The 20,853-nt window shown below is 34.4% G+C and overlaps 1 protein-coding gene across 1 annotated transcript in view; it reads right to left on the bottom strand.

The window, feature by feature from the left end:
- Nucleotides 1-1,601: 1,601 nt before the first annotated feature.
- LOC143238052 (protein Aster-B-like) overlaps nucleotides 1,602-20,853 on the bottom strand; it is a 32,611-nt gene continuing 13,359 nt past the window's right edge. Inside the window, exons 9-16 of the mRNA XM_076477960.1 lie at nucleotides 16,546-16,664; nucleotides 15,371-15,563; nucleotides 12,617-12,670; nucleotides 11,493-11,636; nucleotides 8,226-8,292; nucleotides 7,515-7,631; nucleotides 4,950-5,070; nucleotides 1,602-2,765 (exon numbers count right to left, since the gene is read on the bottom strand). Of these exons, the coding sequence (XP_076334075.1) occupies nucleotides 2,508-2,765; nucleotides 4,950-5,070; nucleotides 7,515-7,631; nucleotides 8,226-8,292; nucleotides 11,493-11,636; nucleotides 12,617-12,670; nucleotides 15,371-15,563; nucleotides 16,546-16,664 (1,073 nt within the window). The 3' untranslated portion in view covers nucleotides 1,602-2,507. The remainder of the gene's footprint in view (nucleotides 2,766-4,949; nucleotides 5,071-7,514; nucleotides 7,632-8,225; nucleotides 8,293-11,492; nucleotides 11,637-12,616; nucleotides 12,671-15,370; nucleotides 15,564-16,545; nucleotides 16,665-20,853) is intronic.

Below are 20,853 nucleotides of genomic sequence, written 5' to 3'. Positions count from 1 at the left end.
GAGGCAGGGAGAGTCTTACTGGCGAGAGCATATCGGTGAATCATGCAGTGGATGCCCTTTGCTTGAGGTGCTAGCTTCTTCACTCTCGACTGGAATCCTGATTTCGATCCCAGCATAGCCGGTGCCTCATCCGTACAAACCCCACACACGTTTTCCCATTGAAGATCTTCGTCTTGAAAAAAAGTTGAAACTTTTTCCATGACATCATCAGCTTTTGTTGTGGTTTCAAGTGCACTGCAGAATAAGAATTCGTCTTTGATGTCACCTGAATTAATGTATCTCATGAAGACAAGCAACTGAAAACATGAACTTGCATCTGTTGACTCGTCGAGCTGAAAGGAGAACCCTTGATTTCAGTCAAAACCTGTTCCTTCACATCCATAGACATTTTAGAAATGCGCCTCTGTATAGTATTATTTGACAGGGATACTTGCTGCATCTTCTTTGCACTGGCTTTTCCAAGAATAAGATTTACTGCTTTCATCATGCAGGATTTAAAAAGTGTTTCTCCAATCGTGCGAGGCTTTTTTGTTTAGCAATTTCGAATGCAATCTCATATGAAGCTTCCACTACGGCTGCACTCTGCTGCTGAAACGACCCACTTCTATCGACTCTTTGGCTTTTAAGACACCGTTCATGCCGTTTGAAGAAATCCAAACCCTTCTTTGCGTGTTCTGGATGTTTCGTCTCGAGATGACGCTTGAGTTTTGATGGTTTCATTGACTCTGCACTCAGGACAGCATGGCACAAAACACACTGTGGTTTCTCGATGCCGTCGTTGGCGAGCACAGTGGTGAAGCCAATGTTGAAGTAGCATTTTGAGTATCTGCGCCGTTTAGCCAGGGACACAACTCACCTCTACTGCTTACTTATCTCTTTGTTAAAATAAAATAAAAATGTTGAATAATGAACGCTTTGGCAACTGTAGATCTTACACTGACTACTTGTGGGGGGGGGGGTGCAGGTAGAGTAATGATGGGGTAAGTATTGGGAGGGAAGGGAGCGTGGCCAGTCACGCGATTCGTCATCCACCAATCAGCAACGGACATGCGACTCACGTGTCGACAGCGAGCACACACACACACACACCTAATCACAGCTAAACAGACACACAAGCATACGTACATGCGCGTGCACTCACACTCGCTACTCACTAGTACACACATACATACAGTTGCAGACACATGCACATTCACACAGGCACGCATACATACACCCATAATATCACCTAATGACATTGAACTAACGTAGCACACGTTTTGCTTTGCACCGAAACAAAAAGAAAAGTAAGAGCATGAAAATGTAATTGATGAAATAAAATTAATAATCAGTGATGTCGAGAAACCCACTTGTGGAGAAATTTATATGCAAAAACGGCTCGTTTGGGTTGAGAAAATATTTTACATAGAAGAGCGAACAACGTTTCGACCTTCGGTCATCGTTCATTTATTATAAAGAGCAGAAGACACTAATATTTGAGCTCTTGTAACCGAGTGATGTCTAGATAAATGTTAATTTGTACTGACGTGTGTGCTAATTTTAAAGTAATAAATTTTCTTATGCAAGTAGTCTTAAAAAACAAAACTATCTACATAAAAGAATGAACCTGCAATAGTTTATTGTAATAGAACAATTTAGAATGCACATGTATATACATACACTTACAGACACGTTAAAATCTACCTTGTTTATAAAAATCACCAATACAAAAAATTTCGTCATTCAATTACGAGTTGATTGTTAACCATTAGACGAGTTTTCGATTTCAAAATTAAAATGTTTTGTTTTAGCTACATTAAAAAATAATTTCAATTGGCGTTTCTACCAGTCGAGACTATTATTTAAAAATATTAATAAAATATAAAACACTTCAAACTCTCCTTTAAGGAAAGGAAAGGTAGCAATATTGTGATCGTACGTATACATGGTTTTTAAAGTGCTTTAGTGATAAACTCGTTTTATTTCACATATAGTATTAAACAAAGTATAGAAATATCATTGAAAATTAAAAACAAAAATGTAAACAGTATGTAAACCTCGGAGTAACAGTTTCGTAGAAACACCATACAACTTTACAATAACACAGGCTACTTCAAAGTCAAAGTAACGCTATCATTAGTAGTGCCGAAGATTTGGGAGTGTCAAGCAACATTGAGGTGCTGTGGTCGTAGTGGAGAACACCATACAACACAATGTAAAAAAGAAAGAAAATAGTAGTTGAATACTTTAAACTACTAGCCTATAATGTTTAAGGGTACGATTTTAATATAATAAAATATAATAGACACATCGAATAAAAATTGGCTGCTTCTAATTTAGCGGACTTGCGATATTTTTGATATTAAAACCATATTGTTTAATAGTAGAAATTAAAATTTTGTAAAAACAGTTGGATATTCAAAATATGGTGTGAAACAGCAACGACAAATTTCAAAAGCGGTTTTATATAGTTGCAATGAATACAATAAGTACTTGGTTTTTTAAGACGAGTGATAATAGCACAGCTTTTACTCAGTGTTGGTTTCTTCTTTTGAATGTAAATATTGAGTTTCATGTTCGTTCGAGGCGGGTTGTCTGTCGGAAAATGTCGGCTTTGCTTCCTCGATATTTTCTTTGCTAAAAGAGATTTTTGAAAATAAATTTTGAGGTTTATCTTTATCAAATTGTTTGTTTGTTGCTTCTTCCACTGTATTAACCATCCTTGGTTTTCTCCTACTATGGTGGTGTTCTGCAGAGATTTGTAACTCTAACAAGGACTTCTGAATCTGAAATCAACGAATAAGCAACATCGATATAATTATAATCTCATGCAACATTAAATGTACAAAATACTTCAGATAAAAACATTAAACTGAAATTCTACAAAATTAATGGGAAAAAAGTGAGAAAATTAATAGTAATGAGAAAGTAAAACTAAAGACCAAAATAAGAGATAAATATAAAAATCTTAAGTAATTCTGTAATTGAACTTTGTGTCTAAATCCACTAAATTGCTTCTACTTAATTTGTTTGTCCTTAAACACTTCAACAGTTTAAAAGCCAGCAGGATCATCCTTAGCAAGTAAACTGTGCGCGTGTTGCTATCTAAATAAGGCATCTCCAGATATTAAGAGACGCCAGTATGTCACACAAGCACTATATGAAGATTTGCATGGTTGCTAAACCAGAAGCACCATATTTTATTTCGTTATCACTTTACAGGACTCTGATGGCTCCATTCTGACACTACTCATACAAGTCTGAGTAGAAAGACTAGACTTACCATATGTGGTCAGGTACCAAAAATCAAGAGTCTTAATTTGCAGGAATGAACTCAGCTTTGAATAGCTATCAAATAAGCTAGAAATAATGTAGGAACTAAAATCACTAGCTTTGAGCACGATAGCTGGAATCAGTTATTTAATGCTGGTTAGTAACAACGTACAAACAAGACCATATACAGCCGAATATTGGTTGTAAAATTAAACGCCAGCCATACTGGTGTGGTAAAAACTAGCGATTTAATTTTTGCAGCGATCTTATAGTATTTGCAATACGAAACCACAATGTTCGTGTTGTTGATGCAAAGCAACATTCATCGCAAAAACAGTTGCAACTTGTACACGGGATTTTAATTACTCATAGAATGAACTGATCAAATTTAAATAGGGTTTATAAAATGATCCATTTTGGGGTAACAAATTTAAAGACGTTAAATAGCTCTTTTATCGAACTGTTGGCTTAAATAGCTATAACACGTTTTTTACATATTTCATAAATGAAGAAATAGTAAAAAGGGCTAAATCAGTTTTCATAAGACAAATCTTATGATTAATTCAGTAATTTGGTTATATGTTTGCTATTTAATTTTTTAAATGTGCAGATTATGCATTTGTTTATGCAAAATTGTGCTCGAGTTTTCTCGTAGGTGAACCAAAGTTTAAAATAATATCTTGCACAGTAGATACAAAGTTTAGAAAGAACATGGTGCCCTTCGGTATATCCATGTTTAAAAAACATGGAGGTATGAACCATTTGTTTCGTTTATTTCTGTTGTTGTATAGAAAATGCCGACTTAAGCAGTTAAGTCATTGCAATATTGTAATCGCACACGCGACGTTGTGTTACCCTTACATGTATCTATGGAAGAAAATCTGTTAAACTATATAAATATAATAATTCACTTTATGAACGAAGTTCATAATTAAGCCACCAGTGGCACAGCGATATATCTTCAGATTTACATTGTTAGAAAACAGGTTTCAAAATTCCTAGTGGGCAGAGTACAGCTAGCACATTGTGTAGCTTGGTATTTAACTACAAACAAACCATCATTAAGCAATAGCACTGAATGAATACTGAACAGAGGGTCAATCCTTAGTTATGAAGAAAAAAGATAGATACGCAATTCATTAAAAAGACAATAGTACCTGTTGAGATTTTTTTACCAATTTCTGCGGACAAGCACGATAAAAGAAAAATTAAGGTAAATATTAAAATCAGCGTATACAGTCAAGGACGACGGAAACTCAGTGGAGGAATATGGTATTAACTCACTTAGAAGGGTTACGAATCCTTATGGTGTAAGGAATCCTTATGGATTAGTCTTTCTTTGGCCAATTTATTCTGCTCGCAGCACTTACTGCTATAGAACTTTATAGTCACTGTATAAATTTGCGTTTATGCAAAATAATTTACTTGCAGAATAAACTCAGGGTTATTATCTACGATTTTTGGTCTGTTTCACAAGTATTTGTATTGTTCAAATCTATGATAAAATAATCGCTGCGTTTATAAAACATGTTTTGGAATTTTAAGCAAGTGTCTTCCCGGTGACTCAGTAGTGGTAGGTAGGCTTAAAGATTTGTAACGCTAGAATTCGGGGTTAAGTTCCTGCGGTAGACATAGGGTAGATAGCCTACCGTGAGCTTTGTGCTTAAACAAGCAAACAAACGTTAGAAAATACGTACAATCTGCGTCAAATGTAGTGTGTCACTTAGTATTTCCGCCCAGCTCTCCGCTTCCATTCTGGATAGCGCTTCTTGACGCTGTACTAACTTCTCGCATTCTTCTCTTAAGATGTATTGGAAACTAAAGGAGAAACATTATATGAAATAGAAAAAATTCTCCATAAAAATATAAAAAACTTGTTCACGTTAATCGGATATAACGAATAAATCAGCGTAACTGACTGGAGTTATGAAAGCTTAAAAAGTGATCATATTGAAAACACTAGAAAGATATTCACAAAAAACTGAAAACCTTGGGGATTAAGAAAGATACAATCTTTCCTGAGAAGTCGTTATGTAGGAGCGACTAAATGTCTTTTCATAAAAATACAAAGGAATTAAGATGGTGAAGGCTCGTGCTAGTGAGAAAATAACGCAGAAGACAAAACGTTCCAATTGAATAATTGGAATTAATAATGTGTATATATATAAAAGAATTAAAGTTATTGGTACTGCAGTGAATGAGGAGTGTCTCGCTAATTATATGAAACAAATTCATGTTATGTTTAGGTCAAAATTATATAAAGAAATATGGCCGAAATGTTGAAGTCTTAATTTCATGTTTAAATATCACCATGGGAATAGAATATTCTAATTCTAAGAGGGCCTGGTATTCTGAAATTTATTATTTTTCACTATTGCTAGAATTTCAAAAAATTTAATCCAACTTGTTGGTATCTCTAAATGGTAACCTTCGTTATAATATTTATGATAACGAATTACGAAAATATGATAAAATGTTTTGTATTAACAGACGTCGCCTTGCACGTTTTGAATCAGAACCATATGCACGTACACACAGTACATGGACCAGAGTATGTGGACACCCCTTCTAATTAGAGAGTTCGGCTTTTTCAGCCACATCCATTGCTAACAGGTGCATAAAGCTAAGCATACAACCGTACAATCTCCATAGACAAACATTGAAAGTAGAATGGGTTGTACAGAAGAGAGCTCAGTGGCTTTCAACGTGTCACTGTCATAGGATGCCATGTTTCCAACAAGTCAGTTCGACAAATTTCTGCCTTGCTAGAGCGGCTCCGGTCAACTATAAGCGCTATTATTGTAAATTAGAGACGTCTAGAATCATTAACAGCACAGCCACGAAGCTGTAGGCCACAAAAGCTCATAGAACCAGACCGCAGAGTGCTGCAGCACGTACAAATCGTCTGTCCACAGTTGAAACACCCACTACAGAGTTCCAAACTGCCTCTGGAAGCGACGTCAGCATAAGAACTGTTCGTCAAGAGCTTCATAAAACGAAGCTCCATGGTCGAGCAGCCGCACACTGGCTTAAGATCACCGTGCACATTGCACTCTGGAGCAATGGAAACGAGTTCTCTGGAGTGACGAATCACACTTCACTGTCTAACAGTCTGACGAACGAATCTAGATTTAACGGATCCCAAGAGAACGCTATCTGCTTGAATGAATAAATGTCAACTGTAAAGTTTTGTGGAGAAGGAATAATGGTCTTGGGCTGTTTGTCATGGTTTGAGCTAGGATCTTTAGTTTCAGTGGAGGGAAGTCTTAATGCTACAGCATACAATGACATTGTAGAGAATTGTGTGCTTCCAACTTTGTGGTAACAGTGGGGAGAAACCCTATTTTTGTTGTTTCAGCATGAAAATGCACCCGTCTACAAAGCGAGGTTTATAAACACATGGTTTGCCGAGATTGATGTGGAAGAACTTAACTGGCCTGCACAGAGCCTTGACCTCAACCCCATCGAATACTTTTGGGATGAACTGGAGCGCCGACTGCGAGCCAGATCTTCTTGCCCGACCTCATTAAATGCTCTTGTGGCCGAATGGGAGCGAATCTCCGCAGCCATTTTCCAAAGTATTTCCAGAAGAATGAAAGCTGTTATAGTAGCAAAGGGAGGGGATACCAACTCCATGTTAATGCCCACGGTTTTGGAATGAGACGTACAAGAAGCACACTTTTGGCCCTGTAGTGTATATGGAAGAGCAATGACAGTTAATGGATTTTAAAATATGACAGTACCAGTTTTTGTAAATTTATGTTCTTAAGATGCTTGAAATTAAACTGGAGAAATCATTTTTATCTATTGAAATCTGGTCACTTTCCACCTCATTCCCTCTACATTAACTTCATTTTGCTACTTTAAAATTAAAAAAACACCTACACATCACTCCTATCACCTGAAAGCCACTGTTGAAGATTCTTTAGGCTAATTTACAATTGAAATTTATTTTAAAGGAAACGCGAGAACCTAGAAAAAATGCACAAGAGGAAGAAAATCATAAGCAGTTTGATATTTTATGGTATTTATGTCATAATGCTCTACAAAAAGAGACAGAGACCGAGAATATTAGTTTTCAGCCACACGTATGAGAAATTTTATGAACTCAAATCTGCCCGTTTAGTTCATAAATTAAATACTTTATAAACACACAAGATAAACTTAATATTTAAATGAAATAATGATTTATTTTTAAGACTGCAGTGAAATAAAAGATGGCCAGAATATTTTTCGATACTTATATCGATATACAGGACTACCTTTCCTTCAATGGTGGCTGTAATCCTGCGACTTCTGCTGTTGAATTCAGATTTTCCTTTTCCAAACACCAAAGTTTATAGAACAATAGGGTGTTAACGAACAGAAGAAACAGCAGTCTGTGGAGGTATAGGCACAAAAAAAATGTTAGCATCGCAAGTTTTAAAATTGACAGGAATAATCGTATAACCACGAACAGGGTTATGTATGAAAAACAAAAAGTAAATAATTATCATATTCAACTTCAAAATATTTAGAAGTCAAATTTGTTTTCAGTTATATCAAACATCAGTATAAAAAAAATGTTTAGTTTAAAAAGAGTTTACTTTTCTTTAATATGCCTAGTTACAAACGAGCACAAATTAAGGATATTCTGGATGACGAGAAATCCACTTGAAATAAAACATTAAAGTCAGAACGGCTATTATGAGTATTAACAACACTTATTGACAAGCAGAGAACGTTTCGACTTCTCTAGGTCAACCTGAAGATGACCTAGGAAGATCGAGACGTTCTCTGCTTTTCAATAAATGTTATTACTACCCAAACTAGTTCTAAAGATAAAATCAAGGATAAACATTTTGTTAAATCAAAATACTAGAGCAATTTACTCTTAAAATTCTTGATTAATATATTTTTCTAATAGTAAGCAGAATAACTTTAGTGGTACTGCAATATTAATTTGAGCATAATATTGCTTCGTAAATACTTACGTGTAAAGTATGATTTTAACGATAAAAGGAAAGTATTTCCGATTTTCCTGGACTTTGGACACGAGCCCTTTAGAAAAGAAATATACAAGAAAATTAAACTTTGTCTAATAATGAAAAATATCTCGAGTGAACATTTATCTTCTACAATTTAACTTTGCATCTGAACCTGTAAGACCAAAATTCCAACACGTTTGATACATACCGCACACGAGCGTTACTCTTAATAAAATACTAAATGCAAGCAGAAAAAATAAGTATGAAAATTATAGTAATCTAGTTTCGTCACGCCCTGTTATGTTGATGTCAAGTACTACAAGTACCTTAAGATATTTTTGTATTGGTTTATGATTATTAAAATATATATATTTGTATTGGTTTATGATTATTAAAATATATATATTTGTATTGGTTTATGATTATTAAAATATATATTTGTATTGGTTTATGATTATTAAAATATATATTTGTATTGGTTTATGATTACTAGAAATAAATCTGTTAGAAAAACAAATGAAAAACTCAAATATCCAAGAGACTTTAATAACTTAAAAATCTAAAGGTGACAAGCAACGAGGATTTTTTTTTAACTCTACATTACGTTTATTGTTCTGCATGCAAATAATGTTTAGAAACAATGTACATAATTGTACAGTTGACGTGTCCTGGCACTGAGCCAAGGGTTACTTTGAAGGGTCTTATGGAAGATGGAAAAAAAAAAAAAAAATGTCTTTTGTACAAACCTACTATTCGATATCCGTATAAAAGTATTATTTAAGAATACACATTAAAGTAAGCTTGTTGATTGTAGTTTAAGGATAGTAATTTAGTTCTAGGTTAATTCAGTTTCTAATTTAAGTGTAATACGTTTGTTTGGTAGAAGACTTACTTTTGTTGAGATTCGCGTTTGTGTTTGAACACATCCAATAAATATCAATCAATTGTGACATCTCATATGGAAATAAGAATCAGTTTTCAAAACTTTTGTACGAATTGTTTGCAATAACATTCCAAGTTGGTTTTAAATCACACGAGGAAAGAATGCACGAACCTGTGCTTGTTTTATGATAAAAAAAGCAAATCTAAGATTAATTTGGGTTTGATTGATGGTACAGTCTTTCTGCTCCAAGTTTTAATTCTATTAATATTACATCATTGAAATGTTTGGCTAGACTGCCGATAAAAAGTGCTTGGATGTTGAGTGGAAATACTCAGAGTAAGATTTCTCCAGAGGTAGGAGTCAAAATATTATTTCTAGGTTGAGGAATGGGTTTTGAAAGCGAGTACGTGACACAAAGGTCACACTTCACAATTTTATGTCAGGTTCATTCTCTAGTTTAACGTTGAATTCCGGAGATGCAGACTCTTAGTGATTGTGACGCTCGTGATGTGTTGAGTTATTTTTCTTTTATTAAACGCAATATCAGTTGTACAGTTATATTTGGGGCAGTTAAATCACTACGTCAAATGAAAGTAAAAGTAAATACTGCGTAACAATCATGTACATCTTGTAAGTAAATTTTTCCCGTTTAACTCCAAGACGATCACAATCAGAATTAGGGTGATTTTCAGAAGCTGGGAAAGTGTCTTATGATGAACCTATTGATCTGTTTGTACATACATACATACATAAGATGGAAATATTTTGGTAATCATTGTCAGATACGTTCACAGGTATTACTAAATCCGATTTCATTATGGCAGACAAACTATCGACTTCGCATGAACTGATAACCATTGTTTACGATGAAGAAATTGTTGAAGATTAATTAATCAACATTTCCCCTGGATCCCAAACAAGTAGAATCAACTAGTTTGAGGGATGAACATGTGAACCTGACGATGACCGAAGAAGGTCGAAACGTTGTTCGCTCTTCTATGTAAAATATTTTCTCAACCCAAACGAGCCGTTTTTGCATATATAGTTTGAGGGATACTTACACAAATACGTTATATCAGGTAGGAAATGCATTTGCAAGGCATTGGGAAACAGTCTCCAGAATTTCATTTAAAGACTAGAGCTATGTAGACCTTTGGAGTTGAGCATACTCAAATTCTGGATAGACATGAAAATTGAGAGTTAATCTTAGTCTTTTTAGGAGTTTGAAAGTTTTAATTTTAAAGGGTGAAAAGGCAAGAATATGTAAAATTCTTTTGTTTCATAACTTCTAAATATTATGAGCAAAGTCAGATAATATTCCATTATGTTTATTATCAACTGGAACATAAGAAAACCAAATGAGATTTACACTAAACAGTCCAATTAAAACCAATAACTGCAATGACTTTCCTTACTCTATCATTTGAAGCCTTATGGATGGCATCAGTTTAGTTCAGTTGACTAGTACTGACACTTAACGATAGGGTTATTTTGGCAACAGGTTTTATCACCTATAAAAATTTGACCAAAATTGTTTTCAGTTACATATTTTTAAATTACTTTATTAACCATATCTAAAGCGGGCCCGCGTTTACGGCCTTATAGCGCTAAAACCGGGATCTCATTCTTCGCAGTGGATAGGAGGGAAGATAGCCCATTACATAGCCTTGCTATAAAATAACGTATGTTTGCAATAACAGTAAATTTGATTTAGAAGCATAATTAAAGTAAGCGTTTTGAAAAACAATGGTGTTCCAATAAAACATCTAGGACGTTTCCCAAAGTATATCATGTTTATACCCCATTGTTTCAGTTTAATCACTATATGAGCATAATGTATCCATATTTTATTACATGTGTATGCTATAAATAAGAACTGTTTTATTACAAATTGTAGTTATACATGCTATGAAAAAGTGGTCAGGCCACGGCCTGACTGGCCTTAGTGTCCTACGGCCCTAGAAAAATTTACTTCTATTTTAATATATTACAATTTGTATCTGGAGTACTTTTAATTAAAGTAGGATTAAATTTTCAAACATTTTATGTCCTAGGAACGGCATGCTTTGCTCACTTCATGCATTACATTGTTTAACTGTGGCAATGGTATGAACACTTCAAAACTGCTTCTTACGTTAACGTTTTTAGTTAGACAAAATTAGTTTTCATGAAGTTCAGAGTTTAGTAAAAACTAATAACTAGTGGTGGCATATTTATAGTGAAGAAAAAAAATACTAAAAGTTTAAAAGAACCAGATACGTCTTGTACTTACTGAGTCGAAAGTTGCGTCACGGATTCTGAATAACGAATATTAGTGTTTACTATATAGAACGCAGATTTGTAGTCACAAGTTTTTTTGTTTTTTTTAAATAGATTGTCATGCTCCATACCTACATTCTTGTCGATATTAGGCTGAGCAGTGACTTGGTTTTTCTTCGTATTTGGTTCAGAATACCTGCGTGTCCTCTTTTGGTTTGATATCTTCCTCTGAGGAGATTCATTACTTTGATTGGATACTTCCGTTAAGGCACGTTCTGAAATAGAAACTCAGATATTTTTGTCTTGCACAACTTATTTCTAAGATTTCTCTTAAGACATTTTGGTAATTTTCAGGGAGCATTTATTATGTATAGGCATAGTGAACAATTGTCACTTTGTTGAACTTAAGATCGCTATGACTGGGCCAGAGCTTCTTGGAAATGTTAAGATTTAAGAGTTTTTTTTTTTCTTTTATTGTCATGTTAAACTATCTTATGGCGCGGTTCACAAACAATGCTTTAGAGGGATGGATGAAATTTGCGGAACATCTACTGGGAACCACTGGTGCAAAGCAATCAACTCTTAAATGTTCCATAACAGTAAGTTAGCAAGAGATTCTAAGAAGTTAATTCAGATAATTATAATTTGCACTTAATAAAGGCCAATATATTTTTAGTATACAATCTAACTTAACAGTAAGAAACATGAAGGTAGAATAGTTTTCAGGTTTTGTTTTTTTGTCTTTTTTTTTTTTTTATCAGAAATTCTTATGCAAGTTATATACAGAAGCATAAATTAAGTTTTGTACATCTTAGTCCACTACCACCGATTCCCTGCCACTTAAAGTGGCACAAAGCATCTAGTCTTTACGTATTTTGTAAATAAGTTGTAATTATTTACAGACTTCAAAAGGCATCACCATGGGATACGAAACGTAGTAGTTCCATACCATAAAAAGTTTCTAACAAAGTCCGAAACGTTGTCAGCATCTTAAAATAACAAGGTAGTTGCCGTTTTTACAAATAATGCTCCTATATCAAACTCCATAGAGTTTGTAAATATCTTACTTTTGTTTACAAGACAAAAAGGAGAGGTTCAAATGTATTAAATATTTTTTCCCACTTATTTCTGGCTAGAGTTACCGGTGACAAGTTTAAAAAACAAACTTACCATTTGCAGATATGAAACCTAATTTACAGTTAGAACAACAGCATACAACAAATGTTCGTGATAGTCATATGGAGAACAAACATACCTAAATCTGCACAGAAATTCTTAAAACCCTGGAAGGTAGTCTTTTCAATAATAGCTGAAAAACAAAAAAAAAGATTGAGTATTGTAGTTTGTAAACTATTTTGTCAGTAATTGCTAAAACGTAGTTTAGCAAACATGTTCAATAAAATGGAAACGTTCCAATATTGATGTTTAATCAAGTTATATCAACCTTTAATCAATATTTTTCTCCGAGCTAAAAACAAATGTTATCTTTATCTAAAAAAAGGTGTTAAATGGGGTAATTTTTATTATAAATATTATTATAGGCTTTAACCATTAAAAATGCTATTAGTACTTCTACATCTCTGTAGACTAGTTTAGTTGTTTAATTCTTTACATTTGACTACTTAAAAAACAAACAACTGTGAATTAAATCAGCACACATTACGAGATTCTTGATGAACTGAAAAAAAAAAAAAAAAATCTACTGTACCAAGATATGTAAACCGTATAATACGATAAACGAATAGTGAGCAGATTACTTTGATTTGGTTAGTTTTTCATAAATACTTAGGAAGGACTTAAAACCAGGAAAAGGAACAATAAGCAAGAGGTTAACTTTTTATTTAATGAACCATAAAACAACCTGAACCAGACTAACAGAAATAACTAAACAACCAGTAGAAACAGACAATAATGACTACAAACAACTTAACGAGGGAGACTTTAATCGGAGAAGCACCTTCATGAAATAGGTTCTTATATTCGTCAAAGGTCAGTTAATCAAGCCCTTAACAGATACCGTAGTAGGTGTTTCTTGACCGTGAAAATGTGTCACAGAACACCTAGAAAGAAGTGCTCGAAGGAAGTTTGAAGTTGCAAGAAAGGATTTCATTTTAAAGCAGTAGTTGGACATGAGGAATATACCGTGTTGCTAATCTTATAATAAATGGCAATGGGTACAATTCCCCTCGATGGACACAGCAAATAGTCCGATGTGGTTTTACTATTAAACCAAACCCACACTCACTGACGTAAGTGTTGATACCAGGAATTTGTACAATATTAGTTATCAAAAAATATTCTACCTTATTCTTCTGAAAGTAGAGGATTCGATGAATGGAAGGAAGAACAAGACAAAGTAACTTAGATTTCTCTTCGTTAGAGGAAATATTTCACTTATCTATTTCAAACAAGTCTTTAACAACAGCAGATACAACACTTAAAGCCAAGTGTTGCGAGAACACACAGTAGAACCTTCACAACCGTAACAATACCCTGGTTCAAGATTAGAACTCATATTGCTAAGAAAAACGACTGGGAGTCATGACAACCAAGTATTGTGGAATTTTCGTTATGTCCGATATAGAATTGAAATGTTTTAGAAGGACGGACTACTAAACATACAATATCCATGGACTTGTGCACAGTAACTTTCCAAACACCCTCTAGCACTGTGAACACATCACATCACGTTTAGCACTATCTTATGTACTTGTATATTTATTAACAGACATGTTTCAATATAGAATACAGGAGGTAAATATGAATGACAATTATAAACAATGTTGAAAGTGACCCCCGTTGGCATCGATCCAAGCCTGTATTGATAACAGATACCGTATCAGTTGCTGGCTTGAAATAGACTGAATGAATGCCGTTATCTCTTCTTTCAAACCTGTACAGCGACTTTCCGAACACCGTGTAGAAGAGAGAAAGAAAGGGCAGCTCGCTTCCGTATTATCGCAAAGTTAATTATCTATCCGGTGTCGGATTACTGACCCTGACACCACTCTAGACTTAAAATACAAGTAACCCCAGCCTACTTTTAGCATTAGCAGTGCTATAACACGTTTATAGTTTTTCAAAAATAGTTCCATTCCAAGTACTGGATATTTTCACTTCATATGAAATCGTAATCAGGCAGGAATATAAAAATTAAACAAGACAGTATAAAATATATAGGTTTTTCTTTCTACAGAAGTTAAAAATGAATTGAAACATTGCGCTTACAGGATTGGTAGAAAAAGAAAAATTTACGTTTCAGTGATAAAGGAAATACAAATCGTGTTTCATTGGTCTATCATTTATGAACTTGTTACGAAGTTAATATACTTACAGAAAGAAATTCGGTATTTTGAAAGCTTCTTAGAATTAGATATTTATTCTTAAAATAACCGTCACTAAACAGAATGCAATTCTCAATTTACACCGTTAAAAAAAGTGTCCGTGGAAAGGTTGTTAGGTTTGCGTATGAATTACTTTCACAAAAATGTCCTTTAAAACATTCCACATCTAAAGTTAAATTAATGTCTCCTGAACGGTTTCTGTAAAAAATTTGAGTGAATAATACATTTTAACCCACTATATTGTAGAACTAGGGAGAACTGTTGCTGAAGTACTTTAGATTTACGCACTTTATAGATGAATTTGGTATGCTTTAAAAACTAAATTAATACACTTAAAATAAAGTTAGCGTCTCTGAAAGCAGTTTACCGAATTGAAGAACTAGACCTAACGAACTTTGGAATTGTAAGTAATGTACATTAAAACTCACGAATTTTAAGAGAATTGTGAGTTTTCTTATAGTAAAGCCACATGGGGCTATCTGCTGAGCCCACCGAGGGGATTCGAACCCATGATTTTAGCGTTGTAAATCAGGAGAGTTATCGCTGTATTAGCGGAGGCTACTTTAGAATTGAAAATAAAATTAAAAATATCAAACATTTGAAACCTAATATACGAACACATTCCAGATTGATTACCGTGCATTTCAAAAATGTAAACAACTTACCTTTGATCACTCCCATTAAATACTTCTTATAATGCACATAACCATGAATTCTAAGTTGAGATTTCCCTTTAGTGATTCGAGTCAAACAATACGTAGCCATAACATAAAAACTGTCGCTGTATGGCACTCCTGCGTTTGAGACTTCACACATAACCACGTACACCACGCCTTCTTTACTGAGTTTTGTCAATTTCTATGGAAGACAAATATTACACGTCTAGCTATTCTATAAATTATACCACAAAGGTACACAAAAACTTGAAAATGAATAATTCTTTTGTTGAATTAAGTAATATCGACGGATCTTTGAAGGTTGAGAATCAAGATTAAATACTTTATTTTAAAAAGGAAACTCGAAGGAAACAGGGCGAAGTGAAGATTTTAAAGGGCTTGGCACAGAAAATTTAGAAACATGCACTGAGCTTAATACTATCATAAAAACACGTACCGATTATACTTAACACTTATGGCTGACCAAAAATGTAAAATATGGAAACAAGACCAACTATTAAGAATCAGGTTTCTGGGGTCAGTATTTAACTACCAATGATAACGAAATTTGTTTCGTTTCACAAAACAAGTTGTGTAGTAAATACGATATCTATTGATACAACAGCAAAGAAGCGATTTGTTGTGTTTTTCTAGTTTTGCCTTAAGCTACTAGAAGATTATCTATTATAGCTGTTCCTAATTTAAGTGATAAATTAGAGTGGAAGGAAACCAGTCAAAACCACCCACCGCCAACTCTTGCCCTGACCACCAAGCCACATCAGGTCCTGGAAGTGGCATTAGTCGAAACGTTAGTGTTTCTAACAATAGACAAAAAGCAAGACAAACTTAATAGAGACCAGAGATGATATGCAATGATGCTAAAATGCTTATATTTACATTGAAAAATCCGATATTGTGTAGTTTGTGGACCACCTACTTTATGATGCAGTCGAAAACGAGGGCTATCTGCGCTAGCCATCCCTAATTTAGGAGTGTAACACTAGAGGGAAGGCAGTTAGCTAGTAATCACCCACCGCCAACTCCTGGGCTACTCTTACCAATGAATAGTGAGATTAACAGTCACAACGTCCTCACCGCGAGTTAATCACGGAGTAACGTATAAAGTAATTGTTTTTCAAATTAAATTTAAGATAGAAAATGTTTGACTGAATATAATTGCATACCTGTGTCTCGGTAACATTAGCAGATTTAGCTACAGATATATTAAGAGCAACGGTGTATTTGACCTGTCTGGTTTTTTCGCCCGTTTCTCGACAAGGTTCCCAGTCGGACTCTACAATATCTATAAATAATAATATTAATAAGTATTAGTTATATTTTAGTCTACAAAAATACCATAAATCTAATTACCGAGTAATTATCATGTAATGATACTAAAATCTATGACAGTATTTCCTCATTCAATGACAAAAGTTAAAAACTGGAGTGAAGGGATAATTACAAGTAAAACTAAGAAAAAAGTAGAATTAATAACCACAATAGTTTAATTTCTTTGAGGCAGGATTAGAGTAAATTTATGAGGCCATTATTTTCTTTATTTGCTATATTCTGGTGCGTGAGCAACAGTTGGGGGGGGGGAGCGCGTATACAAGATTCGATTTCATCAGGATTTCTACCAATATACCCTCAAACTTTTATTTTTATAGACGAGAATAAATTACTCTTAGATCTTGGGCGTCGTCAAGTACGATAATCGAAAGGGTTTGTCCCATTTATTCCAAAACTATTAGGTTTCAAATCAGTTAAATGATGAAGCTAAGAGTTTGTACCTCTGAAGGGGAGAGAAAAACAGCTCTTCAATAAAAACTGTTCCGCCGCAGCTAAACGGTGTTGGACAAGACAAATGACAAATATTTGTTGGGGGAACAATTAAATTTTAAAAGTCTAGACGCGTATGTATTGTTTGTTTGAAATTAAGTACAAAGCTACACAATATTTGCTCTGCCTACCATTGGTATCGAAACCCGGTTTATAACACTAAGTCCGCAGACATGCAGCTGTGTCTGTGGGTGGGCAAGATTATGTGCCCAAACTAGAAGATTACTAGCTTAAAAGGAGGCCCTACCTTCAGAAGGTTTGCAATTTAAACATCAAATTCAAAAACATGACTCATTTTACAGTTACCGGTACATTTGATATTTATCCTATTTTGGCAGGATTATGTTTTGCTTACATCATAAAATTAAAACAAGCTGCAACGTTTGAGCTTTTAACTGTTTAAAATCATGCTTCATCTCTAAATTGTATCTAGTCTTTGTTACCACAGTTAATGAAACAAAAAAAAGTTCGTTTTTTACAAACTTTAACAAAAGTAAATGTATAGAGAGATCCAGACAATTAGTTGAAGTATTTTACTAGTAAGGTTCTATAACATTTACTCAATTTTTAGACGTTCTTTAATTAAAAACATTCATAAAATAATACGCATGTGTTAAAATTAAAATTTTGTACGACATCACCGTTACCACTAGAATCTTGAGTAGTCAAATAAATCTTGTTGTTACTACTTAAAGCAAGATTACCTAGTTTTATATACATTTGTTTATCCAACTTTTCATTTTTGTGTTAATGGTTATAGTCACGAATTCTACAAGGGTAGATATTATATTTTACGAGATATAAATGTATTGAGGTTTAAAGTTTATTTGGTTTGAATGTGGCGCAAAGACACTCGAGAGCTATCTGTGCTAGCCGTTCCTAGTTTAGCAGTGGTAGAGGGAAGACAGGTAGTTAACGCTATTTGTCAAACTCTTAGTCAACACCCCCACCCCCCATACATTGGTACAATATCAGCCTATCACAATATAACGTTGGGGAGCCTAAAATGCTCAAAAGGTAATTTCTATATAAAACGCTAATCTGAATACCATCTGAAACTTATACCATTTGTGCAACTAAATATCTGGTAGCTTCTAACAGGCGTTATCTGTATATAGTGCTATTCATCATGTCGAGCACTTCTTTTGCAGTCTAGTCTGCACAATAAGTTAATTTGCACCAGAAATAAACGCTACACCAACTGTACTTCCATTATGGATCTTGCAAGGAATATTTAAACTTCTTTTTGAAATACACTATGAAAGATATTTTAGTTTATACATATACAGCTCGTAAGAAATAGTCAAATTTATATTCCAAACTTTGGAAGTTACTTTTCATAGTTTTGTTTTAATTTCAAAATTTGTAAAATAGCTTTCGCACTATATCCCCTTCTGTACTTTGGTGGCTGTTTACAAAATTGAATATTGTTCTAATTAATAATCTAAAATATCAATAGTCTTAGAAACTAACGTATCTATTTTAATAAATAAATAAACAAACATTAAGATCCAGATTCTGTCCTATCTTTACACAGTCCGTTTTTGGACAAGTGACCTGAGAGGATTGGTACACACTGAACCTCTTCCTCTTTACTTAACCGTTGGTTTGGTTCTTGATTGGTGTGGATGAAGCTCACGTTTGTTTATAGATTTAATTCGATCCGATAGCTAAAGAAAATCAGTTATTACTTCAAGCACCCACAGCTTGCACGATGAAATTGTCCGTTGGCACACACAAATATACGACGTAGTTTATGTTTTCTGGTAGACTTTTTAGTTTGCTGTCAACGTTAAGTTTTGTTCACACAAACTTCTTTACATAAGCGGTTCTCTTTATTGAGATCCGAGAGAAAGGGATCAGGTTCGATTGCGATTTAGAAGTTCCAATTTTGGCCAAAGCTATTCGAGAAGTATCTGCGCAAGCCGTTGCTTGTTTAACAATGATAGACATGAGAGACAGCAGTAAGTTGTCACCACTCACGGCCAACTCATTAACCAACAAGTATGGACTGACCGTCACTCAATGCTCCCACAGCTGAGAGTGTGTTCAAAACAGAGATTCGAGCCCGCGACCCGTCGATTGCGAGTCGAGCACTATAACGACCAGGATTCAAGGTTGCAAGAACCAGTTGTTTATTATTACGTTTATACTTGTATGATTCAGTTTTAATTTTCCAGCTGTAATACAAGGTTCTTCTGGTTTCATTCCCCACAAATATGCAGGCAACACCCATTTCCACACAACTTGCAGTTCAAGTTTAGATTCATTCCCCTTTGTTTTTTTGCCGAGAATAGCTTCAACATTAACTTCAGCACGTATCTCAGCCTCTTTGTTAGTATTTAGGTTAGACCTAGGAGGGTCAGGTTGTTTTTACCTCTCCTTCCCTCCTGTACGTTGATATACTGCTTCTGATAGATGCATTTACAAATACTACATGAGGGCCAGAGTAACCCTCACTCCCTTTCCTCTCAGGGCAATATCCATGTATTAGCTACATATATAGTTGTGTGAAAATTACTTCTCAAAGTCCCATAATTCTTTTACACTTTCAATATAAGCTTAAATAAAGAACATTTACATAACTACTCTAAGGTTTTTTTTTTAATTAAGTTAAAACTAGTGTGGACTTTACTTATAAGATGACCTGATAAATCAAGCCACCAAATTACTAATGTCCAAAAATTTAATATTGAAAGTAGATCTCATTTCCGTCTTTGTAGGCTTTAATGACTACAATATGTGGTAGGACGTGTATAATGATGTTCAGACAAATAAACTAACTCCACTTTTTCAGATCATTAATCAAATAAACTCATGAAGATGGATGTGTCTGAGGAGCACATTATACATATAATGCTTTACGAGTTAAAAAAAGGCAATAGTGCAGCAGAAACTAAATGAAACATTCAAGGAGGTGTTTATGGTGCGGAGTCTATGAAAGAAAATGTCGCAGATGATTTTAGAATTTCAGATCAGGTAACTACAGCTGAAGTAATCCTGTTGAGTTTAATGACTTTCTGCAATTCGTGAAGATTGTGCTGTAACAGCTGAAGAACTAGCACAGGAGCTTAATTCAATCTATTCAACAATTCGTCATCATCTGCAACAGCTTGCAAAGGTGTTTAAACTTGGTAAATGTGTCCCTCACGATATGACAGAAGCCAATCTTAGAATGAGATTAAACACTTGCACTTCTCTGCAATATCGTAAACGCAACACGTTTTTTTGGACAGGTTAGTGACTGGAGATGAAAAATAGATATTTTATAAAGATGTTAAGCGCCGCAGACAATGGCTCAGTGCAGGTAAGCTGGCTAAAGCACAGCCCAAAATGGACCTTCAACGTGGGAAAGTCTTAAGCATTTGGTGGGATATTGTTGATGTGATCCATTTTGACTTGCTGCCACTCAATGTGAAGATTGCATCAGACTTCTATTGTCAACAGATAGAGCACTTTAATGTTGCACTGAATGAGGCCTACTTCGATCAGTCGTAAAGGTGTTGTGTTACACCAGGATAATGCACGGCCCCATACAGCAAGAATTATATCTGCAAAGATTGAAGAGCTAGACTGAGAAAATCTTCCACAACCTTCTTATTCTCCAGTCCGTGTCCCAATCTGATCATCATCAATTCCAAAGTTTGTAGAAC

This window comes from Tachypleus tridentatus, chromosome 13 (genome assembly GCF_004210375.1).
Source record: "Tachypleus tridentatus isolate NWPU-2018 chromosome 13, ASM421037v1, whole genome shotgun sequence".
In the NCBI taxonomy this organism is placed as follows: Eukaryota; Metazoa; Arthropoda; class Merostomata; order Xiphosura; family Limulidae; genus Tachypleus; species Tachypleus tridentatus.
This window is presented reverse-complemented; position numbering and strand designations above follow the sequence as displayed.